This window comes from Stegodyphus dumicola, chromosome X1, assembly GCF_044657685.1.
Source record: "Stegodyphus dumicola isolate Sdum_Otavi_A_Nest chromosome X1, ASM4465768v1".
Lineage (NCBI taxonomy): Eukaryota > Metazoa > Arthropoda > Arachnida > Araneae > Eresidae > Stegodyphus > Stegodyphus dumicola.
In genome coordinates this window covers 164,569,986-164,597,745 of record NC_140780.1, presented here as the reverse complement: position 1 = coordinate 164,597,745, position 27,760 = coordinate 164,569,986, and the positions used below count along the sequence as shown (strand labels likewise).

General features: G+C 32.7%; 1 protein-coding gene across 2 annotated transcripts in view; it reads left to right on the top strand.

The window, feature by feature from the left end:
* The window catches only part of LOC118190046 (microtubule-associated protein RP/EB family member 1-like), a 62,443-nt gene that overhangs the window by 18,616 nt on the left and 16,067 nt on the right, over positions 1-27,760 (top strand). Inside the window, exons 3-6 of one of the 2 annotated variants that reach the window (XM_035360735.2) lie at positions 5,690-5,728; positions 15,125-15,231; positions 20,648-20,804; positions 23,565-23,635. In XM_035360735.2, coding sequence (XP_035216626.1) covers positions 5,690-5,728; positions 15,125-15,231; positions 20,648-20,804; positions 23,565-23,635 — 374 coding nt within the window. The remainder of the gene's footprint in view (positions 1-5,689; positions 5,729-15,124; positions 15,232-20,647; positions 20,805-23,564; positions 23,636-27,760) is intronic. The other variant, XM_085808563.1, reaches the window with a different exon arrangement.

Sequence of the window (27,760 nt, the reverse complement as noted above, 5' to 3'; positions counted from 1 at the left end):
TGCTGGAGCTGACATTATCTTTAATTTATGGAATTAAGGATAATGCCAGCTCCAGCAAATAACGTGTGTAACGGAATACTATTTTCAAATATAATTTTTTTTTTCAATCAGGAGCATAATAGTTTATCTGCACTAGAAATTTAAGAGGCTTGCAATAAAGAGATTTTTCCTCATATTTACAAACTTTTAAAAATCTTAATAACTTTATTAGTTACCACATGCATTGCAGAAAGCTTGTTTTCTGGGCTAAAATATTTTTAAAAAATTATGAAGTAATACATGCGAAATATGTTTAAATGTATTATAAATCTGAAATGTGTTTAAATGTGTTCTATACATATAAAAATATACTTGTAAAAGAAGTTTTTAAGCACTTTTTTAAAAATAAATTCAAAATGAACATTAATATATGGTTTTGTGTAAATTAAAAAAATTACTTTTATGTATGTTTTTGACCTAATAAAATAAAGCAAGTATTTTTATTGTTGATTGGTATTCTAATACACTATCATCATTAATAACATAATACAAGTTGAATTAAATGAATGTTGTATACTGAATCTGACATAATTGCAGATACAGAAGTCCAAGATCCGGACGTCCAATATCTGGAACTCAAAGCCACCAACAACCTTTTTTTTTTCTTTTTGAAAATTTTTATTGTATATTTTACACATGCACATTTGATTTTTTCCCCCTCCCATAATAAAAAATGTGGAGAGGCTTGATTGTCACTTCAGCACTAAAATAAAATATATCATTATTAAAGGAACAATCATTTTAGCATAAATTTGTGCGATTAATAATTTGGCTCTGTAGCTGCTTTCTGCTCGGCATACATCTCAAGCTTAAATGTCGTTGATTTTACACCTACTAATATTTTACATATCCGACACCAACCTGGCAAATTATTACTTATTATATTTTGCTTTCATCACCGCATGTTTATCAACACTCGACAACTTGAGTAATTAATCAGATTTAAGTTAAATATGCTAAGAAATGTTAACGAGGAATGATTTAACAAAAATTTCTTTCCATAAGGAAAAAATTTTTGAATTTAGAGAAGCACTGAGCAACAAAATTAACGGATGACAAAATTTTAAAAATTTAGGGAAAGCACTGGGACCCAAAATTTAAAGGCGGCAAAAATTTAGAACTTAGGGATGCGCGTAGTAGCAGAGTTAGGACCCGCAGAGACTGCATCAGGCGGTATGATATCTGGCCTTGATAACCCTTAAGTATATGTGGGAATTTATTTATTCAGGACTCAAATAAGCCTTAAGTATGTGCAAGAAATAGATGTAAGTATAATAAATAACTAAACTAATACAGGTCAGGATTACTTGTCTTGGTGCACAATAGATGCAAGACAAGATTTAGCAGAACAACTTGTCTTTCGTAATCAGTCTCATGATACATAGCCATTAATGTATAGCAGACACTATTAAGCTAGGCTAAAATTATACTTTACTGATTCCAAGGCATTTCAGGTAATATAGCAGATTGCTCTGTTCCTTAACTTTCTGATTTGATCCAGCTTATTTTTTTGCAGGTTGTTATTATTGCAATAATGTTATGAAAACTGAAGTTTGAACTTTCGATTATTTCATAAAGAGTTTATAATTCTAGAGCCGCACAGGATCTACAAAGTGAAAGCATGTTTCAGTGTCCATTAAACAAAAAGTGGAATTGCTGCAAAAAATGAATAAAGGTATATTAGTCTCAAAATTATGCGAGGAGTATGGCATTCGAAAGTCAACTCTATATGACATAAGAAAACAGAAAAAAGAATCATTTGAATTTTTGTGGATTTCAACACCCTTTTTCCAATGAATGACAGAAAAATTCTTTGTTATGTTAAAAGTGAGAGTCATCATGAGTAGGCCAGACAGCGTCATAGCAAGGGCGTGCCATTAATGGGTCCAATGCTAATGGCTTAAGCCAAAATATTTCATGACGAAATGAACTTAAAAACTGAGTACACATATTCGACAGACTGGTTAACTAAATTTAAAATTTGCCATTGTATAAAGCAATTAAATATTTCACGTGAAAAATCTTCAGCTGATACTGAAGCTATTTGCAGATGGATTCGTTGAACTTTTTTATCTCCAGAACAAATTTATAACACTGATGAAACTGGGCTTTTCTGATAATATGTACCATAAAATACCTTGGCATCCTCTACAGAAAAGGCTGCAACTGGTGTCAAAGATTTGAAAGCAAGACTAACATTTTAGCATGTACAAATGCTGTAGGAACGTACAATTGTAAACTTTCCGAAATCAAAAAAATGCACAATCTCCAGTATTTAAAGGAGTTAGAATTTTCCCCGTTATATGTCGCGCAAGTAAAAGAGCGTGGATGACACAAGTGTTAATGAATCATTGGTTTGAAAATCATTTCATATCCGAGGCTCGGCAGCAATTCGAATTCAGCTGGTTTACCTGATGACACAAAGATTGTCCTGATTGTAGACAACTGTTCCATTCATACTACGCTTAAAATTTTACTGAAAGATAATGTATCCTTATTATTCTTTCCTCCCAATTGCACGTCCATCATTCAGCCTATGGATATCAAAATAGTGCATGTGTGCTAAAGTACAAATATAAAGTAGCATTTTTAAAATTCATGTTAAATTTCTTGAATACGGCAAGACTATTCTAGAATTTTTGAAATATTTTAGCATAAAAGTTGCTGTATGGAGCATTACAAGATCGTGGGAGGATGCGTCTCCAGATACTTTAAAAATTGCTTCGCATAATTTATGGCCAGCTACCATATTTCGTGGTGAGGATGATGAAGGTGATAGTCACAAATCTGAAGGTTTTTCGCGTATTGCAAACCAAAAGCAAAATTTTCCAGTTAATGGATTTTTGTAAAGAAATGTGGAGAAGTGGTAATAAATGAAGATAATATAACACAAGTTTTTCATTGCAATGACTCAATCACCAATGAATTAATGGACAACAATAGCTGTAGTATGGTTCTAGATCCAGAAAATACCACTAGTCACAGTGAAGAAAATGACAGAGAGGTTATTGAAAATTAAAAAAAAAATTCATTCGCTAGTTAGTCAGAATTCACAACACATCAATTACTGGACTTGAACAATGGAACTTTGTAACTGAACAAGAAATTATGTCTGTCTACAGACTTAAAGAGGAAGTATTAGCACAAAAAAAAAAAAAAAAAAAAAAAAGGCAACTCGAGCAACTTTGCATTGAAAGAAATCTTTAGTAAAGTAAATATGTATTAAGCTTTTTTTTGTAAATTTTGATACCTTTTAGATCATAAATGCTTCATTATTTCATAAATCATGATTTCATATTTTTAATTTTATAATTTCTACGTGTAATTTTACTAGATTTAAACTGATGTTCTAATATCCAGATCACAGACTTTTTACTGTACAGTCAGAAGTCTTTAATCCGGACTTGTCGGGACTTCGGCGATTCCGGATTATCGGTTTTTCCGGATTATAGATCATCAGTTTAAATCTGATAAGATGGCATGCAGAAATTATAAAATTAAAAATATGAAACCGTAATTTCTGAAATAAAGAGCAATTATGATCTTAAAGGGTATCAAAATAAAAAAAAAAGCTTAATATTTATTTGTTTACTTTATTAAACATTTCCTTCAACGTGCGCATGTGTAAAGCATATATTACGCATAGTCGAAATTAGAAAATTGCAACTAGAAAACTATTTGATGTGTATTCGTGATATTTATAATGACGAGGAATTTGATTTAAATCATATCAAAGACGGAGTATATCGAGATGAAATACTACATTTAGTTAGGAATTATAAGCCAAATAAAATAAAAACATCTGCTCTGAAGATAAGGAAAGTGCTGACAGATCAACTTCCAGTTCACTGCGCGCCGCGACGTTTCTCCGCACCCTGCAGAGCAGCGTGAAATTGATAAACAGATTTCAAAAAGGTTAGAGAAACAAAGGATATGCCTTTATCCATTTTTTGCAACAATTCCACTTTTTTGCTTGATGGACATCGAAACATGCTTTCGCCTTGTAGATCAGAAATTCGGTATTTCGCTTTGTAGGCAGCTCCAGAATCGGAAATTCTTTTTGACATAATCGAAAGTTCAAGCTTACTTTTATAAAATTGCTCTAACAGTCTGCAAAAAATAATAAGCCAGATCCAATTCGAAGATTAAGGAACAACGTAATCTGCAACTGAAATAGATAATTAGATAATTTTAGCTTAGCTTATACCGTCCTTTATACATTAAACGCGCATGCCTAAATGCATATGCACATGCGTTAGCGCATGCACAGAAAGTTTGTAGCTTTGAGGTCCGGATTAAAGACTTTTGACTGTATATGATTTTTATTTTAAATTCAAATTATAAATAAGAAAAACTGGGCAATGTTGTTTAAACCTTTTGATGGTGACTGCTCCTCCCTCCCTGAAATTAAGTTCTAGATATGCCACTGCCATTTTTTATTAGAAGTTTCACATTGAATTTGATTCCTGATGGGACAGTTTATTACTGAAAGAAATTTGTCTTGTTAATGTCCAATATGACATTTTAAAATAGTGTCCTTCATGAAAATAGATGGTTTTTGCATACTTTAACAGCTGCCCAGGTTCATCCTAGGAGCTGTTTCTTTCCAAGGTAGATAATTCTAATACAGTACAAAAATACAAAAGTCTGAAAACCAGATGTCCAATACCCGGAATGATCTAAAATCCAAACCTCCATATCACCAGAAACTTTTTTTTTCTCTGAAGAAAATTTTTTTGTATTCTTTGCGCTTGCACATTTGGTATTTTTTCACAATAAAATGTGGAGAGTCACGATTCCAAATTTCATTTCAGCACTAAATAAAATATTTCCATATTGAAGAAACAAATATTTATTAGCATGAATTTATATGATCAATAATTTGGCTCTGTGGATGCCTTTTTACTTTACATGTAGAGACATTATGTTAATTAGAAAAGCTGGAGAGATGAAAAATTAGGAAACGCCTTCGCCGGGAATCGAACCACAGACCTCTGGAATACCGGCCCAGCGTGCAGAACCACTACACCACGAAGGCACGCTAGGAAGGCGGCAGAAATACCTTTTAGACATACATCTCAAAACGAAACATTCTACATTAAAACAACATTGATATTATACCTACCAAATAATTTATATCCGAGGCCAACCTGTCAAATCATTATTTATTACTTTCATCTTAAATCAATGCATGACTATTACAGAATTTTTACTTTTTTGTTATTATTTTTAAATTTACAAATATAAACAAGTTTACAGAAATAAATTCACAGATTCTAGTGCACGACTGCTTTTAATTAATGTCATTGCCGTGTTTGTTGCATAGGCTGCACTTGATAGAAATGTTTTAATACTCGGTATAAAATTGCTTAACTTAATTATTAAATCACTTCAGTTTCTTAACTTAATTATTAATCACTTCATTGTTGAACCTGTTTCTAATTTTCGTAGTCAACTTGACTAAAGCCTTTTCTGCTAGGTAAGAAGAAGGGAAAGTTGATAACGTTGTTTGGTAATAACTTTTATTTTAGGACACGTGGTTGTTCAAGAAATGACCCGTGCAGCAATATCTAAAAAGTATTTTTTAAAAATATTAGTAATTGAAATTTGATTTTGATTGATATTTGATAATTTTACTCTGGTATCTTAGGTTTGGAATATTGCGAGTTTCTAAACATCCTGTTTCCGGGTAAGTAAAAATTTTGTTAGCACATGTTCCATCTTTTGAATGTGAAAATAAAGGATCTTAGGATTTGGATTAATAAGTTAAAATACTGAAACTATTTTCCTCTTAAAAAATATTTATAGATATATTACATTTTTAGTTTTCTTTTGTTTGTAAGACGAATTTGTGTTTTATTTGTGCAACTAGTCAGTCTATTTCCCTTTTTTAGATGTTTTTAGGAATTAATATCAGGTTGCCCAAAATAAACTGAACCAGACATAGAACATTTCACTTGCTTTAGGTTGAGTTTATCTTGGAACGTCCAAGATTGTTTAAGTGCATGCTAAATTATTAAATATTTGCTTTATATTCTGTTTAAGGTTTGTTTAAATGCATAATGAGATTTTTTGGTAAATGGATTATGGATACATTTTCTCATGATCTGAGCAGTTCTGTTATTTGTATTAGTTTAAATATTTTGTTTATAAAGCCCCATCTACATGAGGAGACATATCTCTAGACAAGTTCCCCTCACAGACATTTCTCCTGGCAGTTATTCATCTACACTGGGAGATTTTCTATCTAAATTCCTCTGAGCTACTGGGCCAATCAGAGTAATCAAAGCAGGTGACATGATTTGTTTTTAGTAGTAGACCTTCATCGATCTCACAACTGACATAATAGTTTGCAAAGTCTTCAATGCCTTTATTTTTCAGGGCTCTTTTTTTGTAGAATATGTTGTGAAGTAATACTTACCAGAAGTCTTAATAGCAGGCAGATAGTAATAGTGATTTCAAATGTCAGTAAAATAAAATTAAAAAAAAAAAAAAAAAAAAAAAAAAAAAAAAAAAGAGAGAGAGAGACTGTAAATTAAAAAAAAAATTAAAATTAACGAAGCAGGAAAGGAAAGCAAATAATTGTGAAATGAAATGCACATATAAAAATCTAATTATATAAGAAATAATAAATTATGTAAATAATTGATATAAAAGTTTATGTATAATAATAGAATGACAAAATTATTATAGGTTACATATAAACGCCTTTATACTTTTTACATTAAAAGGACTTTGTTAATGATAAAATTACAGAAATAATAAAAATCTACCAAAAATACACTTATTTTCGGTAGAAAAAATCGGAAAATAACCCAGATGAATTCGAACTCGTAGTCTACTGGTTAATAGAAAATTTAAACACTTTGGTAAATGCATCTAGTGATCGAGCTATTTAGACCTAGTTAAAAAAACTGAAAAATTATTAACAATAGAAAATTGGAGATGTGATCAGATGATAAATTAAGCTTTTCTCTTTTGTTAGATTTCTGGGAATATAAGAATACAGTAATCCTCTTAAAAAGGTAAAAATGTTCTAGCAGTTTTGTAAATACTAACAAATGAGGTAAAAAAGTACATCACTCTATAGCTTACAATAGCAAATCACTTGTATCAAGGTGAAAAATATTCTGTTTATAACAAAATCGATTAGAAATCATGATTTGAAAGAACTATTGCATCATAAATTGAATTTGTTATAATAGTAACAAGAACTCCAAATGATTCATGTCATGTTATTCAGTAAGCTAAATGCTAAGAGTAGCTGTCATTGTTTTCTGGGCACATGATTTCCATTTACAATTTCACTGGCTATTGTCAAATATATCTCTGGTGACATCTGTCCTATCATGCACAATGATCATGATTTTGGTGCAGGTGCTGCAGATTGCTTTTAGAGGTACTTGTTCGCAGACATGTCTTCTCGTGTAGATGGGACTTAGAGTTATCTTGGACCTCTTAAGCTCCATCTACTCAAGGAAATATCTCCAAACAAGTATCTGGAAGTTCACAGCTTCTGTGGCAGTCAGTCTACACAAGGAAACATAACTCCGAATAAGTATCTGCAAGTCTGCGGCAGTCCATCTACATAGGGAAATATTTCTCTGGCATGTCGGATTCATGTCTGCAGTGTATTTTTTTACCTCTTTTGTTAACATTAACTAAATCTACTAGAATTGTAGTGGCCCAGTTATTGCATGAGAAATAATTATTTTTTATTTCATATATTTGTTCATGTGTTTAATTATTTTATAAAATTAACTTTAATATTTTGTTAATATTCATATTTATATTTCTTTTATGCTGAATGGCAACAAGTAGTTCATATTTATATTTAAATTTCTTTATGCTGAATGGCAACTAGTTCTGATTCATGATTGCTTGGTTTTGGTTTTAAAACGTTGCTCGTAGCATCACATTTCGATAGCTGGAAAATAAAATGCAATAAACTTAGCTATTTGTTTATAATTCATGCTGTTCCTAATCATAAATTAATTTTAAACATTAGTAGCCAAGGCCAAATCGTGGTGACCCTGATTAATTTTCGAAATGTCAACAAATGACTCTTCGGAAACTGCTACGAAAGATACATTGCAATCACCAGAGCTTCATAAGGTGAGTGTAAAAATACCTCCTTTTTGGAATGATAAACTGAAAATATGGTGTTTTTCAAGTTGAAGCTCAGTTCAAAATTAGTAATATCGTTTCAGAAGAAACGAAATTTAATTATTTAGTTTCACAGCTTGAACCTAAGTTCGTCGAAAATATTTGGGACATTGTAATGAACGATAGTGCCACAAAATATTCGGATGCTAAAATTAGGTTATTACATTTATTCAAACAAAGTGAAAATGTATGGATTAAACGTTTGATTACTGGTATCGAACTTGGAGACATGAAACCAAGCCACTTTTGCAGAAGTTGAGATCAGTTGCTATTACAGATGTGTCTGAAAATCTAATCAAAACTTTATGGCTGGAGAAGCTACCTGACTCAATAAAACATATATTATTAGTTAGTGATGAAGATGTAACCAAGTTAGCGTCTATGGCAGATAAAATTAGTGATATGAATCAGAAACCAGAAGCATTTAGTGCTAATGCTCCTTCCGTTCCCGCAAATGATTTGTTGCAAAGAATTACCTTTCTTGAACGAAAAATCGATCAAATAACCATTCGCTCAAGACGCAGGGACTCGGATTTACGTAATTCACGTTCACGATCTCGAAGCCGATCTTGTAAACGATATGACCCTACTGGCAAATTTTGTTATTTTTTTCGATTTGGAGCAAAATGTATTCCAGAGAAATGCCAGCCTCTGTGTGCTTGGGTAAACAACGATTCCAAAAACCAGGAAAACTCAAATCTGCAGTAGGTTCAGCGGCAAACGCTTCTGCAGAAAATATGAAGGATTGTTGCAAATTTCATTTATTCGTTCGTGACCGAAGATCAAATTTGCACTTTCTTATTGATAGCGGAGCTGACGTAAGCATAATTCCTGCTACTTCACAGAATAAATGTAAAACTGAATACAAATTGTATGCAGCTAATGGCACAGATATTTCCACTTATGGAATAAAAACGCTAACTCTTGATTTGGGATTACGTCGTGATTTTCAGTTTCCATTCATAATTGCTGATGTCACAAAAGGTATTTCAGGAGCTGACTTTCTTCACAAATATAAATTGCTTATCGATGTAAATAAGAAAAAATTAATTGATGGCGTAACACAGCTTTGTGTCCAGTGTGATGTCGCTGCTATTTCCAGTGATTACTCAATAACCACATTAAATAAATCCATAAAAATTTTCGATTTACTGTCGAAATATCCCGAAATTTCTAAATCTAACCTTTTTCCTACACAAATTTAACATGGTGTTACACATTTTATTACGACTGATGGTCAACCCGTTTATTCAAAGGCACGACAGCTCGATCCAAAACGCTTAGCTATAGCTAAAGAGGAATTTAAATTTATGCTTGACAATGGAATAATTCATCCATCAAACTCCCAGTGAGCAAGCCCCTTGCACCTTGTTACGAAAAAGGATGGTTCATATCGTTCTTGCGGGGACTACCGACGATTGAATGCGCAGATGATACCTGATCGATACCCAATTCCTCGCATTGAAGATTTTCATCATATTTTAAGAGGTACAAATATTTTTTCTAAAATTGATTTATTCAAAGCTTACTTTCAGATTCCCATTGCAGAAGAAGGCAAATGTAAAACGGCTATCATCACTCCTTTCGGTTTATACGAATTTAATGTAATGAGTTTCGGTTTAAAAAATGCTCCTGCGACGTTCCAACGATTTATTCACGAAGTCTTTAGAGGATTAGAATTTGTTTTTCCCTATTTAGATGATATACTAATTGCATCCAGTACCCATGAAGAACACGAAAATCACCTTAAATTAGTTTTCGAAAGATTACATACATTTGTGTTAAGAATTAATATTTCAAAATCTGTATTTGCTGTTCCACAAATCGAGTTTCTAGGCTACCTAATTACACCTATGGGTTCCTGTCCTTTGCCAGAAAGAGTTCAAGCTATTACTAACTACAAATGCCCAGAAACAATTCATGAACTTAGAACTTTTCTTGGAATACTTAACTTTTATCGTCGTTACATAAAAGATGCAGCGAAGAATCAAGCATTGTTATATGCGTATCTTAAGGGAGCTAAAAAGAGGGACAAACGTAAAATCGAATGGACTGAAGAAGCTGACAAACAGTTTGAAAAGTGCAAGAATGATCTGGTGAACACGACACTGTTGTCTTTTCCCAATTCTGAACTACCTCTGGCGTTATTTACGGATGCTTCAGATACGGCGATTGATTTTAGTGTTGCAACAAACTCCTCGTGGAAGCCAATAGCATTTTTTTCTAAAAAATTAAATGATACTCAGCAAAAATATAGCACCTATGATAGAGAACTATTAAGCATATATCTTTCAGTTAGACACTTTAAGCATTATCTAGAAGGAAGAGTATTTACAATTTATACAGATCACAAGCCCTTAATATTTGCCTTTCATCAAAAACTTGACAAAGCAGCACCTAGACAGGCTCGTCAACTTCAATACATCTCTCAGTTTTCGACTAATATCAAATATGTAAAAGGTGAGAATAATATTGTGGCGGATACATTATCCAGAGTTCATGAAATTTCATCGATAGATTATGATAAAATAGCTGATGAAAAAACTCAAGATGAAGTACTGAAGAGTTTGCAAACCACTACCCTTGAATTTAAAGCAATGTTCTCTACCTTCGGGGAAATATTTGTGGTGTGATACATCAACTAAACATATTTGGCTGTATATTCCTCAAGCTTTCAGAAAACACGTCTTTCAGCAAATTCATGTTTTATCACATCCAGGAATAAAATCAACTATGAAATTAATGACATCAAAATTCATTTGGCCTAACATAAGATATGGTGAAAAGAAAAAAAAAAAAAAAAAAAAAAAAAAAGATACGGACAAGAACCTGCATTCCTTGCCAAAAAGCTAAAATCAGTTGGCATACCAAAACAAAATTAGGTGAGTTTGAAGTACCACCAGGAAGATTTTCTGTCATCCTAGTTGCTACCTACTTCTCCATCTTCGTGAGGTAACTTAGTTACTGGTGGGGGAGTAGTGTAGTGGCCCAGTTATTGCATGAGAAATAATTATTTTTTATTTCATATATTTGTTCATGTGTTTAATTATTTTATAAAATTAACTTTAATATTTTGTTAATATTCATGTTTATATTTCTTTTATGCTGAATGGCAATAAGTAGTTCATATTTATATTTAAATTTTTTTATGCTGAATGGCAACAAGTAGTTCATATTTATATTTAAATTTCTTTATGCTGAATGGCAACTAGTTCTGATTCATGATTGCTTGATTTTGGTTTCAAAATGTTGCTCGTAGCGTCGCATTTCGATAGCTGGAAAATAAAATGCAATAAACTTAGCTATTTGTTTATAATTCATGCTGTTCCTAATCATAAATTAATTTTAAACATTAGTAGCCAAGGCCACAGAATATTTTTTTCCTGTTTAAGGGGGTTATTATAATCTTAAGTTCCCAAAAGTCTGACAAACAACAAAAACCTAATCTCTCATCTGTTTGCATTTGGTTATATTTCCAATTTTCTAATAATGATTTTCCAACTTTTGAAGTAGATCTAACTAGTTTGATCGCTTGCTATGGTTACATAAATTTTCTTTGAATCGGTAGATTGTGAGTCCGAATACAGCTGAACTATTTTCTAATTTTTTCCATTGGAAATATTTTATTGTTTCTGTAATTCTGTAAATAAAAGAATTCTATTAATATAAAAATTGTTAAAATTTTATGAGTTAATTATTTACATAATAATTTTCTTATTAATTATAGAAATACAATTATTAGATTTTTGTTATTTAAAAAGTGATAAAATTTTTACTTAAACCCCTGAGTTGTATGTTCTCTCTTTGGTCATGAAACTTTTAGTCACTTTTTATATATATTAGCTTATACACTGCTCGACATTGAAAATACAAAACCAAGAAGGAGTGGTCAGAAAGTGCTGAAATTTGGAACAAAGACAGAGACAGCAAGCAGCAATAAGTGATCTTTATTTCAACATGATAGTCAGAATACAGAGTGAGAATGGTGTCGGCTCATTAGGATGTAGGACCACTGCGGACAGTGATGCACAAAGAAATACGTCTCGGCATAGAATCAATAAGAGTGCAGATGGTGTCCTGAGGGATGGTTCTCCATTCCCTTTCAACCATTTGCCACAGTTTGTATTCTGAACGAGGCAGGGGCAGAGTCTGCAAACGGCGTCCAATTACATCCCACACATGTTCAATTGGTGATAGGTCAGGAGAGTACGTTGGCCAGGGAAGCATCTGTATACCTTGCAGAGCATGTTGGCAGATGCGAGCACTGTGTGGTCAGGCGTAGGGGATTGCAACCGGCCGCAGTACATTATCCAAGTATTGTTGGGCCGTCATAGTGCCCTGAATACGAACTAGAGGTGACCTGGAATCGTAGGCAATAGCGCCCCAAACCATTATGCCACGTTGTCGCGCGATGGGGCGTTCCACAGTTAGTGTGGGGTTAGACCTGTCTCCATGTCGACGCTACACACATATGTGGCAACTGTCACTGGATAAACAGATGCGTGATTCCTCTGAGAACACGACGTTTCACCATTCTGTCCTCCACATAGCTCCAGTCCTGCACCATTCTAAACGTTGGCGTCTATGCTGTGGGGTCAATGGCAGTCTTCTTAACAGATGGCGTGAGTGCAGGCCGCGTTCAACCAATCGACGGGAAATGGTTCTGGTCACCATGGGAACATCCAGGGTATCTTGCACATGCTGCGGAATCACGGTACAAGTGACTTGCGGGGCCGCCACAGCTCGTCGGCGGTTGCGGTGATCCACGCGTGCTGAAGTCATTCTGGCTGCACCTGCACCCCTCCTTCTTCCCATATTTCCTTGTTCCAACTGTGAAAATTTTCTTGTGTAATTGATAATAAGCAAAGATATGTTATAACAGCATTTAAAATCCATTTCTGAAAATTCTCTTATGCAACTGATAATAATCAAAGATATATTTTAGACTGCAACCCTTTAACGATCGGTGATCAAAACTAATAATGCTATGAAAACTTGAAAACAAATTATTGATACAGCGTGGAAAAAACTTAAATTGCTTACCACAATTGTTCATGTTACTTTGCCATTTTTATCCATTTTTCAAATAAAGGCCCATAGCAGGCCCTTTAATGCATACTTTCTGTAATTTCAGGCGTCTATAACTTCATAAGTACCCCACTGTAGTCTGCTGTAGAAACTATGTTCCACAGTATGCTATTCGATAGAAGGCAACTCCCAGTCACCAATTTATTTAATCCTTCTTTACAAAAACTAAACCAGTTTATTGAGAATTAATCAAATTTGCATTAAGACCCAGGTGAAAATCTTCTAATTGTAGTGTTACATCATGTTTATACATTACTGGTGCTAAATCACAATGTTTGGTGATTGTGTCCTTTATGCACTGTATAATGACTTTATGAGGCTCATTTGCCTAATTATCTGGGGGAAGGCATTTCTAAATAGTCTAGATAGTCAGTCTTTTACTATTTGAAAATGATTCTATCTAAAACATTTTCAACTCGCCAGATTAATTAAAGCAACATCATTCTTAGAACAAAAGATTTTTAAATAAATAATAATATATCTGTATAATGTTTGTTCAAACTTGATGTTGTCATCCAAAATCCTAATAATAAGTTCTGTTAATTTTGCTTGGTATACAAAACAGATCATGTAGCTACAAAACCAAAACTTGACATATAGATTATAATGTGTTAATATTCTCTCTCTATGCAGCAGTTTATAGAATTATTCATTTTTAATTAATCATCTTTTGGCTTTGTTCTGAAACTGAAATATGCTCGTGCTCACATCCCTGTGGATATCAGCTGCAATTTGACATAAGGACCAACCTGCCCTTCTCAGTCCAATCACCATACCCCTTGTAAATACGTCTATCTGCTGGAAGTGCCTTCGTTGACGGCAGCCTGGCCATTCTCTCCTATTACACGTATTCTCCGGGACAAAAACCAACTTTCTTCGATAATTTGTTTGGCAGAAATAACGACACGAATATTGCCCATTCTGCATGTTCCTTCCCTTATATATCTTACTTCACGTGCGTCGGACAGCTGCGCATTTCACATCATTCGCATAACTCAGCGACGTGCGTCTACTCTTAAAATTTGCATAAATTTCTGTCGACTCTTTCTTGGTGTTGCATTTTTAATGTCGCGCAGTGTAATTTACAATATATTTCATTTTCTCACTTCTTTTAATGATGTAAACGTCATCTTAATGAATGGAAGTTTATGAAAACTGAAACTTAAATAAGTAATTATGCTTATGTAGCTCATAAGTGCTGTTTAAATATAGGCCTTCCTGAGGAGATTCAAAATGCTGTGCCACTCAAGTGTTAAAATGATGCTTTATTATGAATCTGTTTATCATTAGTATGTGTTTATGCTATATATAAAGTAACTGATTAATTTTTATGTTATGGTTAACTATATAGTACCCGCTGCTTATTAAAATCATTTTCATTTCAAGTATACTTAAATTTATTAAATGGTAATTTCAATATTGCAAATTATGGTACCGTCTTTTTCTGAAAATAAGACATCCTCCGAAAATAAGCCCTATCGTGATATACGAATTGGGTTGTGTTATGCTGCCATCTAGTAAAAATTAAGAAGGTTCTGAGTAACCTTACAGTAACCTGTAAATCCTTTTTCATTCAATTTTTCTGTGTGTACAGAGGGAAATTTTAGGTATGCCTAGACTGGGCACACTGTGCCACAAAGGGTTAAGACTGTTCTTTAAGCTTCAGTGAAGAGGTAAGCATGAATCAGTTTGGTTATTGTTACAGCCAATTGTCTTTAGGAACGTGAATTATATTCTATATTTTCTCTAACTCATTTATTTATCATTAAAGATTTATCTCTGTATGTATTTGTAATTTAATTACTGAGGTAAAATACAATGTTAATTTTAGGCTGTATTGCTGTGAAGAAGATAAAACAGCATGCAAATCAAGAGCATGAATATATTCATAATCTGAAACTTCTTCAAAGGGCATTTAATGAAATTGGATGTGACAAGGTAAACAAATGATATTAAATTTGTAAATATGCGCTCTACAGAATAAAATTAACATGCAATAAATAACTATTACTTTATTGTATTGTATTTTGAAGAAAAGAAACAGAAACTTAATTGCTTGTTTAAATAAAGTTTATGAATTTCATTGACAATTTTGTAAAATTCTCATATGCTAGTTTTCTTTTTAAAAAATAGAAATCTTCATTGAAGGCTCAGGTGCTAGGCACTTCTACAGGCTCCTAGGCTGGGAAAGCCACATCCTGTGTGTAACGTTGTGTGCAAAAGCATATCTTTCCTGGCATAACATAGTGTAGTTCATTACTGAGAGAAAAAATTCTCATGATAAGCAATGGATGAGCCTTACGTATACACAGATCTAGGAGGTAGTTGAATCATATCCGGAGATGTCAAGATGCAATAAATACGGCAATACTGTATGGAAAAGCATATCTTAGATGTCGCATGCTACTGTTACGGCTTCCGGCGCTCAAGTGAAGGTAGAATGAATTGAAGAGAAGGTCTAAAAAGAGCTGGGAGGAGCTACTGGGTCACATGGTCCAATGGTCGACTTGGAAAGAGAGTGTCTTGCTCGTCAGGCATTTGTTGGGGGCAGGGCTAAATTATAAATCTTACTTAGTGAAAACTCTAAGTTACAGAACAGCTATAACTGGTAAAAATTGATACAAAATATGTGTGGTAAAAAAAGGAGCATGTGCTGAGATAATATAGGTTGGCCTAAATAACTATTTTGGGAGAAATATGTATAAAAAAGAATACTTTGTATATTATATCGCATGGTAGAGAAAATAAAATAAGTAGTGCATGATGTTCAATGTAGATGGTGACACTTATGTGTGTCTTAAAGAAACCTAAAAATAGTATTAAAAAGTGTAATTAATGATGAGGAAAATAATTAAATACATGGGATAGCAAGGTACGATTAAATTAAGTGCTGGAGTACTACTCCAGGTCTTTTTTTGTTTTCATCATCAGTGTGATCGTAGTTCAGTCTAGGGATGGAGCATTTATTGACTTTTTCGATGTTATTGAAGAATGTTTTTGCAATGCAAATGCTGATGCTATCAATGTTTAATTAATTATGGATGGCCTTATTTCTGAAAAACCAGGGACTGTTGGAAATTATTCTTAAAGTAATATTCTGGCATTGCTGGATTTTAAGCATATTGGTTTTACATACATAACCCCAGACGAGACAGGCGTAAGTAACAATTGGTCGCAGCATGGATCAAAATACATGAAATTTGTTTTGGATAGATAGAACGGAGTTTCAGGCAATTAAGGGGTTGAGTAATGCTCTAGTACCCCGAAACTTATTCAAAATATATATAATGTGTGGGGTCCAAGTGAGTCTTTGGTCTGAAATGACACCGAGGTATTTAACTTGCTTGGCTCAGGAAATGCTGACGTCGTACTTCTTGAGGATGATATTCAGGTCAAAATTTCCTTTTTTAGTGAAGTACACTTTTTCAGATTTTTCCTTATTCGTTTTAATCTTCCATTTGATCATCCAGGACTCTAGTGCATGGATGTGTTCTTGTAATGTTTGTATGACTGCGGCCATGGACGCGTCTTGATAGAGGATCGCAGTATCATCTGCATAAAGTGCTAGTGTAGTGAGGGGATTGTGAGGGATGTCGTTCGTATAAATTGAAAATAAAGTGGGCGATAGTAAACTTCCTTGAGGCAAGCCGGCAAAAGTTACTTTTCATGTAGAGTGAGTATTGTTATAACGAACGATAAAATGTCTATCGTAAAGATAGGAATTAATGATGTTTATGATGTAATCTGGGAAACCCAGAGTGATTAATTTGTAGGTGAGGCCCTGTAACCACACACGGTCAAAGGCTTTCGAAATATCGAGGAAGAGAGCTCCTGTGATGAGTCTTTTCTTGAATCCTTCTGCTATCATTTCAGTGACACAATAGAGTTAGTGCGTGGTGGAATGTTTACTCCTGAACCCATACTGAACATAGGAATGAGGATTTGCTGTCTATTAGGAAGTCTTTTACTCTTTTCAGGATAACAGCTTCAGCTATTTTACTTAAGGTCGATAATAAGCTTATCGGCCTGTACGATGTAGCCAGGGTGGGATCCTTTCCTGGTTTTAGGATCTGTGCGATGATAGGTGTTTTCCAATTGGTTGGAAAATACTGCAGTCGTAGCATGGCGTTCAGGAGTTTGGTGAACTTGCATAACATTTTTACTCCCATCTCCTTGATCATTTTGTTGCTTATCTTATCGAATCGAGGGCTTTTCCTTTTTTTTTTATCTTCTCAATATAACTAATAACCTCTGATGGCATAATTAAGGGTGTGTTGTTTATGTGGGTTTTTGATTGTAATTGTGTGATGAGGGACTTAACTGAGAGTTCTGTTTGAGGGTTGGAAATGTTGTGATTGCGAAATTGAGAAGCATAGTGATCTGCAATAGACTCAGCTTTCTCAAAATCGGTGTAGGCGATCCCGTTGGGGCCGTTAATGGGCGAAATATTAATGTTGCATTTTTTAAATTTAGAAACAGTGCTCCACAGTGAATTATCATTTGTGGATAGTGATTCTAAATGTCTGGCCCAGTCGAGTTGTGGATTTTCTTTTAATAGAGTCATGACTTGTTGTTGGTTTAGTTATTGGTTTAGTTGATTCAGTAATGTTTTGTCTGTGGGACATCTGAATCGCTGCTATTGCTTGCATACATGATTTCTGTTTCTGATCACCTCACGGATGGCACTGTTCTTATATCTCCTGTCTGCTCTCATGGTTTTACTGTTTTTTAGTAAAGCATCATGGAGTTCATCAGTCAATTCTTCAGTGTAAGCATCTAAACTCATCCCTTGATTGTATATTGGTAGGGTACTGAGTGTTGCTAAGAGCTTTGGCATATCCTGCCCAGTTTGTAATAAGGGCTCTTTTGTGGGGTGTACTGTAGGAGTCGGTAGAAATTTCCATCATCACAGGATTAATCTTCATTGAATTGAATTTTATGTAGGCTTTTGATTTACACACTAACAAAGGGCTACAGATTTCCATGTGGAAATAAGGAATACAACCCTGCAACCCATCACCATTGTGTTAATAAATCATTTAAGTTATGGATATTGTGAAGTTTCCAATCTTTTGTAATTATTCTGAACTTTCTTAATATACAACAGCTATTCAATGCTTAAAAGCTTACCTAAGCGATTTCTGTGTGTATTTCGAATTTCGTAATTGCTTTCTTGAGATTTTTTAAACCAGCTATGCATTTAGGAATATGGGCTAGCGTTACAGGTATTCTTGTTTATTTTGTTCTGGTTCAGTAGGTAAACACTGAGTTAATATTTTCTTGTCAGTTGTTGAAATTTAAGCAGATTGCTTTGCTTTGCATAATAAATTATTCATTCTTTGTAAAGGGTAAATGTTAAGTATTCTATTAGAATTATTATATTCAGTGCAGAGTTGTATTTGTTTTAGGGGCAAGTACAGCTGAAGCAATATATTGTGATTTGCAATTTTTGATTACTTAGTGTTTGAGAAATGCATCTCTTTTCAGCATTCCCACTTTAAGTAAAAATATCTGGTAGAAGAAAAAAAGTGGTATGTCATATGTGTTTGCTCAATGAAAGGAATTTTCACTCCTGGTTGTAAAAATTGTTTTAGTCTTGCAACAATGAACTAATTTTTCCCTCAATCGACAGACAATTGTTTCCTTCTTTTTCATAGAGAATACATGAATTAATCAGTACTGATGAAGAGGAACAAAAGGAGTCTTTTGGATTTGCTCATGGAAAGTTGTATTTAAATTACCTTTCTTAGCTAGATTTGTATAATTTTTTTATTAGTCCAAACTAGCCTTGTGCCTGAAGGACGATTGTTTTAGTTTTGCGTTGAAAACGTTTAAAGGCTGTATCACTTTTCAAATCGTTGCCACCAAATACTATCGCCCTGTATTATATTTGAAGAAATTAAATAATGAAGAATCTTGCACAAATGTATGTATGTTTCTCGCATTGTGATAAAACAACAGTACCTAGAGCTGTCCAATTTTGAATGACGTAATCTTGCTGCGAGTATGGGCATCTGAAAGCCCAAATTTGAAATTTGTTTTATTATTGATTTCATTTTTATGTAAAACTTTAACAAATTCTTGATTAACAAAATCAAGGATTTCAAAGCGAGCAATGGCAACATTGTACAGAAAAAATATTTTTTTCTCCAGCGCTTGAAACTGTGTATTGGAAATTTTAAAGATATGCTCATTTTAAAATTATTTTCCGATACTGCTGTTAAATTGAATTTTATGGTTTAAGTGCAAAGAACATAATATTTAACAGATAAAGGTAACACAAAATGTGAAAAAAAGCCCCTTTGGACGTAATTTAAAATCTGAAACCTCAGATTTTTTCAGTAATTGTATTTTCATATGTTCATTCACTGGGATGATAAAGTAAACAAAAGAATTATTTTAAATAAGAGAGTAATATATCACAAGTGATAACAAATCTAATGACCGACTAACTTGGTTTTTGGTACTGAGAGAAATAGTTGGCGAAAAAGAAATTTGCCCACAAATGTCCAAGTGGTTAAAGCCATGAACACTTGCATATTTTGCTGGTTTTTATTTCTTGTTGTCAGCATGTTATTAGATAGTTTTAATTCTTTTTTTTTTTTTTTTTTTTTCTGATGTGTGTTGCAAATGTGTACGAATTTTGTTTAAAAAGATATTTGTAAAAGGATAATGAAACAGGTCTTATTTACTTTGCTGTAATTAAATAATACTTTCTAAGAAACACCTTATGATCAATAAGGTTTTGATATGAAAACAGATTTTAAAGTTAATGGTATTTTGTTTCTTTTTCAGTTGAGAAGCATACCCTGCATCACAATTTAAATTGGTAAATTTATCTAAAAGAATGTGTAATTTTATATGAATGCAGATGTAAATTTTTATCCAGTTTTATTTAATTTGTAATTTTACTTAAGAGGATTAAAGAATTTAAGAGGATTATTAAAGAATTTTCACAGGAAAGATTTAAATTTAATGATTTTTTTCATGACTTATCTGAGATTCCCATTGGAATATCTATCAGTGGACTGAAAAGTCTGTTTTCATGCAAAATCATCTATAAAACTTTTCTTTTATTTATTTCCTATTAATGAATAATTGTACATGTATTTTAATATATTTCCTTTTCTTTTAAATTAAAAAATTTTTTAAAGTACAAATTCCAATGTTCGGAAATGTATTAAATACAGTTATAGTTCTAAACCTAATGCACTTTTTACACAGTACAAAAATGATGCTGCCAGTTACAAAACTGTATTTGTGACATTTTGATTTTTGGCCAGTGCTGGAATTTTAGTATTGTTTATCTTGAATCAATTGGTGTCTTCCAAAATTATTTTGTTATTTACTGTAGGCCGTGCCTATTGAAAAACTTGCAAAGAAGCGGTTCCAAGACAACTTTGAATTCTTACAGTGGTTCAAAAAATTCTTTGATGCAAATTTTATTTCTTGTGTAGAAAGGAAATCTCATGTTACTGAGAGAGATTTGCCGATAAAACCTACCCCACAAAGTATGTATTGTCTGTGAATATATGAATATGTAAAAAATTTTGGTTTGTCTAAAACAATTTATTTTAATTGCTGCAGTGTTATGTTTTTTCAGTGCAATATATGCTTTTTATCATATAAAATATTCTCTTTTTTTTTTTTTTTTTTTTTCTAAATTTTAATTTAAGGTGCACTTTTTTTCTGCTCACAACTGTAATGGGAAACAGTGTGTGCCTTAATAGTGCAGATTTTCTGAGATTGTTAAATATTCAGAAATAATAAAAATTTTGAAATTTTGAATAGTAATACAAGTATTTTATCAATAAACCATAGACATTTACTAAAAATGATGAACTAGGTTATTCTAGTATTTTGTTTAATTTCTTAGATTTTGTTTATGTTGGAGATATTTAAATTAAGGTGCATGTTTTAGAAATGAATTACAGTATGTATTCAATGTCAAGTGATTGTGATTTTTCAATGTCAAGTTTGAGATACCATTGTTTTGCTGATTTTGTTTTAAAATTGGCTTGTTTGGCAAGTCATGTATAATATACTGTAATCTTAAATAGTTACGTTATCTTATTTCTGTTAATGGCAAAAGATATTTGAGACAAAAACAGGTTTTCTGATCTGAATTGATGATAATCCAATTAGTGAGTAAATGATTAAAAAGTTTTGTAGTGTCTTTTTGCTGTAAAATGCTTTGATAAGCTTCCAGGCTTGATAACATAAATATCCGTACATACTGAAAATATTTGCAGTTTTTAAGATGGCAAGTTTCTTAGACACTGAAAAGTATCAAATCTAGTATTAACAGAGTTAAAGTGAAAAAAAAAAAAATTAAAAATTTTGACTTTGCTCTTCAAATGAAATAACAACAGACATTTTTGTTAAGAACGGTGAAAAATGAATGAGGTGTGTAATGAGGAAGTAAAGAGACTTATGAAAATTTAGTATCAGCTCCATTAATCATTCCCCTGGATGTCCTGCTATTCAAGACTAGCATGTTATATGTGTTGTAGAACTAGGAAGTTCTTGGTGTCTAATGAAACCGATATAAAAAATAGTTTTCAGAGATGAACTGAAAGGCCTATTTCATATGTCTCTCTGAACAGGTTTATTAGGCTAGTCACTGAAAACAGAATTTCCCATGTGCTGCATGTAAATTTATGTCAAGATAGAGAACATTGGAGCTCATACAGAAAATCATCCTTGCTGTTTATATATTTATTCATTGACTTGAAGTACTGCAAAATTCCAAATGCATTGGAAGATTTTGTAGGTATTGATAACAAATTTGGATATAACTTTTAGCTGTTAAATAGGTTAATTGCAAATATGTGTTATTAGCTATTAGAAAATAATACCGCCACCACACATTTGTGCATGATTGGGAGCAAAAAAATTTTTAATTTTCACTAAAAGTATTAAGGATTTGAATTAAAGGACTGAAGGTAACATATTTTGCATAAGTCATAAATTTAGTAATAATCGGGTTTAATCACTTTCAAAATCTGTGTATGAAACTGGTCAACAGGCTGAATAATGAATTTATTGCCTTGAAGTTGAACATTTGAACATAATTTGGCAAACATCTGAAGTTTCTTGGAATTTCTATTAGCTTGAAAAATTTTGCCAGGTAACTTTGTTTATGCATTTTGATTTGAAGAAAAATTCACAAAGTTCTGTAGTCTGGATCTGGTTTATTATTACCAAAGTAATACTTGACATCCAGATACTCGCCAGTTTACTTCTGTTATTTTGGAATTATTAAACCTTGGTGATAATGTTGAGAGATATGGTTATCATAGTCTTTAACTTTGGATTCTTAAACATGTAGGAATAAAAAGTAATGAACTGGCATGCTTTCAATCGGAATTCACTGTTGAATTGTCAAACATGTTTTCCCTTATTCAGACATCCAAATTGGTATTAAACAGAAAATATATGTTGGCAGCTCTGAGCTAAATGTGTTCAACAAGCAGACAGAATTTAAATTCACAGTGATATGCTGGGAGTGGACAGGAAACTGTAAAGATAAATTTTTTAGTTTGTTGCTCCTTTAAAAGGAAAAAGTGCATCAATCTATATGAATCATAATACCACTGTTTTTATTGTCCATATTTCAATTGAGTGTCCTGTTTCTAGTTTATGATTTTGTGAAGTTAATGTTCCCATTGAAATCTTGACCTTTTTAAAGAGTGTTAATTTTTACAGGCCGATTAAAATAGTTTTAAAATGGTTTTAGCACATGTGCATGTAATGTTTTTGTAGATTTTTAATGCATTTTAATCAATTTAAATTCATTTATGTATTATGGTTTTAGCAAGTTTTATAACTTTTATCATTTTATATTAATCTATGTAATTTTATTCTTTAATTGATGTTTCTCATCTTCAAGATTTGATCAAACTTTCATGTGGTACATCATAATCATCTTAAGTTATGTGGAGAAAGACTTGTTTATCCTATTATTACTTTATAGCTAGTCTCATTTTCTAGTTTTGACTTTTAAGTATTTTTTAAAATTAATTTATCTGTGATATGAAACTATTCAAGTCCATTACCAGTTCTGTTATTGCTGATACTAATAGTATTCAGAATATGATTTTGTATAGCTTTATGAGTATTTTTGATTTAAATTTGACCAGTTATTCATGTTGTAATGTGTTGGTTGTGTAACTGCATATTCTTTTTCTTATCAGTTTTAAATAAGAAAATCATTATTCAATTTATTCCAAGGTTAATTAATAATTAGATTGAATTATTTACATTTTTAGAGCGGGGACCAACAACAAAAACAAAAGCCGTGCCTGGGTCTTCAAGCAATGTTGAAGAACTTACAACTCAGGTAAATATCTAAGCATTTCCTTTTCTCATGTGCTGTTTGAGTATATATACTAGAGTGTAGAAAATGGAAGGTACCGGTGAGCCTATGAAGACTGTGTAGTAATGTTACTCATGCACTTCACAGATTATAAGATTATATCCACTAGTATGTATATAAAGCAGTGATGGTCTGTGGAAGTTTCTGCTTCCACTCTGAGAATGACATATTTTCATGACTGTCTTTTCACATGGTTAAAGAGTTTGGGCTCATGAGATGGATCGTAAAATGTTGGAAGTTAAGGCAAAGTTTAGATTTTCACTTATGATCGTATCAAGAATGTACCATGACTGAGAATGCCAACAAAAGTTGCCAGCAAATTTGCAGCAAGAGTTGCTACAAGCAATAAAAGATTCTCATAGTAAGTGTAGAGCACCAACTCAATTAACATTTTAATTCCAGTTTTAGTCTCAATAAGCATTGACAGGAAGGCTGTGAACTGTTCTTTCCATCATACAGGATTTTGAAGCCAATATCCAGAAAACTGCTGATGAATGCTCATGAATTCTGCAACTTTGGCTCAGCAAGTGGGATGCCAGTGACTGACAATGAGTAATGTGACCTAGCCAATAATGGTTCTAGTTATGCGGAGGGGGGATAGAAGTATATGTATGTGTAGGCATGCCCTATGATTCCTTGGATTTTGCATCAAAATGGGATTATACAGGATGTGGTGGCTTCATAATGGTATGGAGTTTTCTTTGGTTTTTGATGGGACCCCTGACCCTTTTACAAGTGATTCCAAGAGAAATATCTTATATATGTACCCTTTCTGATTTACATCCCTTCATACTGTTCATTTTGATGGATCTGAGCAGTTCAAACAGAACAATGTACTGCCATACAAATCTGTAGATGCTATGTTATGGTTAGAGGAACATTAATGTGAGTTTAGAGTCTTGTCATAAGCACCTATGTTACCAAATCTCTAAGTTAAAGAAACATCTGAGATGCTATGTAGTGTGGTGGGTAATAGAGAAATCGTGTACTGTGAATAAAAAAAATTATGGACTGTTGTGTAGCAAATGTGGTATTTTGATGCTGTGTAGAAAATATTTCCTATAAAATATTCCCTTATATCCAAGAAGTCCATGTTTCTGCAGGTTTAAGCCTCTGCGAAGAACCTACAAAATGTTAGGCTAGTGTATCAGTTTTTTTTTTACACTCGCATATAGATTTTGGGTGGAAACTTGTTTTTAGATATGTGTAACATTACAAAGAAGCTATTATTCCTCTTTCCAGCTGTAAAGTTTCCTACATTTTGAGAGGTATTGATGAAATTTTTGAAGTTTTCTTAAGATAGATTCAGTTTTGGAAATTCTATTTTAAATTCGTTTTAGGAAATGTGAATTTGTTTGATTTCCTGAGTAAAACATTTCTACTTGTTAACATAGGGAATAAAATATGCTAAGAGCATTTATGTGATTTGGAAAAGTGAACATTTAATGTATTTAATCCCAAGAAAAATTATCTCTTTACAGCAAAAGGAATTCCAATCTAATTTTCACAGCATAAATAAAAGGTAAAGCTTCTTCATATTAGGTAGGTAAGTCTTCCCACCAGGACTTTCTTCATTGATGTCAGTTCCTCCATTTCTCACATGGTTTTCAAAGGCTGCTGAAATTCTGCCCTTTAATGTAAGATAAAAGCAATTGAACATGACCCAGAAAAGAAATAGTTCTTCGTAGAACCCAGAGCACAGAATTTCTGGGAATAAGGCATAAAATTTCAGGAAATGGAACATAATTCTTTATATAGTGTTGAACATTGGGGAATAGAAGCATATTCATAGAACTCCAAGATGCAGAACATAGTTGTCTGTAGAACTCAGAACTTCAGAGAATGCAAAGTAGTTCATCTCTGAGAATACAGAACTTCATTTAACAGAGCACAGTTCTTTACAGAATCATTTAGAGCATGGTTCTTCAAAAACATAAAACTTCAAAATATAGATCATAGCTTTTCAATTTTTAAACACTTTTCATGAAACTCTTCGACAGTTTCATACTCTTTTTCAAATTCACTTTCTGTTAGTACAGCCAAAATATCTTGGTGAGTGTGCTCCAAATGTTCTTTCAAAATAAAAACATTTAATTCAATTTCAAGTACACAAATATCTACATCATGTTCAATACTCAAGTTTTCCTTATTTACAGATAGCTTTAGTAAAAGCAGATCACTGAGCCATATGAGCCTTCAAAAAGGCATTCGATCTCTAATACCTTTGCAATTCTTTGGATTTTGAATTACTCACCCTGCCAAGGCTCCTATAAAAATTTTGTTAACACAGGGAATAAAGTATGCTACCAGCATTCATGTAATTCACGAAAGTGAACATTTAATGTATTTAATCTAAAGAAAAACAATCTTTTGAGAGTAAAAGGAATTCAAATCTTTAATTTTCACAAAGTAAACAAAAGGTAAAATTACATATGTTGCCACTCGCAAACTCAATAAAAAAAAAACACTAAGAAAAGAATATCATTAAAACTTTAGATGTGACTACCTTTTACTCAGGAAATCTTCTCCTTCAATTTTTGAATAATTATTCTCGCCACTACTGGTAAATGCAGGTAGACAAATATCTGTTGAAACTGCCAGAAGTGTTATTAAATAGAAAATTACACCGTTATTTCATTTTCGGGATAATGGTATACACATAGACTCCAACTACTACGGATTCTCCGTAGTTTCTACAGAAATTCATGAAAAACTACGAGCTACGAAAAGTATGGAAAAAACTACGGATTTTACAGAAACAAGAGCAGGAGAACCAGTACACAAAACGGAACCAACTAATTCATCCGATGATTGGCTGAATACTCGTGTTATCATATATCACGTGTTGAGTGCGTTCCTAGTTTTGAAGAATTAGCCAATCGTAGATCAGTAACTCCAACCGTTAACGACTTATCAATAGTTCCACCCAATTGTCTGTCTCCCAGGTTCCTCGCTGATGCGTGTTTAGGCTGCATTCGGCTGCATTGTGTAGTTTACGGCGAGAGCTTATCGTGTGTCTTGTGAACTGTGAATCAGGTGAAAGATTTTTAATCATAATGCTGCCTCGAACGAAGAAGCTAAAATTATCAAAGCAGAAGTTTAAAGATTCATATTCTTCAGAATTTCCATGCATTAAAGCGTCCGAAATTTCTGTGAATCACGCACACTGCAGTGTATGCAACAAAGACTTCTCAGTTGCTCATGGCGAAAAAGATGACTGTAAATGGCATGTGTTTTCTCAAAAGCATATAGAACTTGGCACCGTAAAATCTAAAGAAATAACAAATTTCTTAATAAAAGATGATGAAACAGATCCTATAAAAGCCGAATGCTATTTTGTTCGTTTTTTAATTGAACATAATCTACCGCTTTCTGTTTCGGATCATTCCAAAGAGCTTTTTAAAGCAATGTATCCGGATTCTGCCATAGCAAAAAAATTTAGCTGCAGTCATACCAAAACTGCTGCTATTGTGAAAACGCTTGCAGAAAATACTGTTGCTGATATTATAAAATCAGTGTGCAGTACATCATTTTCTCTAAGTACTGATGGAAGTAATGATAACAATGATAACAAACTGTACCCATTGGTTATAACATACTACAGTAAAGAAAAGGGAGTGATAATTACTTCATTGATTTCTATTTTAGAATGCACGAATAATACAGGAGAAGGTATTTTTAATTGTATAAATGAAAACTTTAAAAACAAAGGTTTAGAATGGAAAAATTGCTTATCATTTTCTTCAGATAATGCTAGTAATATGATTGGAAAGTTTAAAGGTGTAGCATCATTTTTCAAAATGCATCAACCAAGTATAATCACCCGAGGTTGTCCGTGCCACCTCTTGCATATAGCTGCAAAAAAAGCTACTGAAAAATTAATTGGCTCAGAAATTGAAATGTTGATAATAGATATATATTTTTACTTGGAGAAAAGTTCGAAACAGAAGCATAGCTTCAAAGTTGCTCAACAAATTTTGGGACAGAATGCAAAATCTCATAAAATTTTGAAATATTGCAGTACGAGATGGTTGTCTCTTTTAGAATCTATAACAAGGATTTTGGAACAGTGGGATGCTGTGATAAATT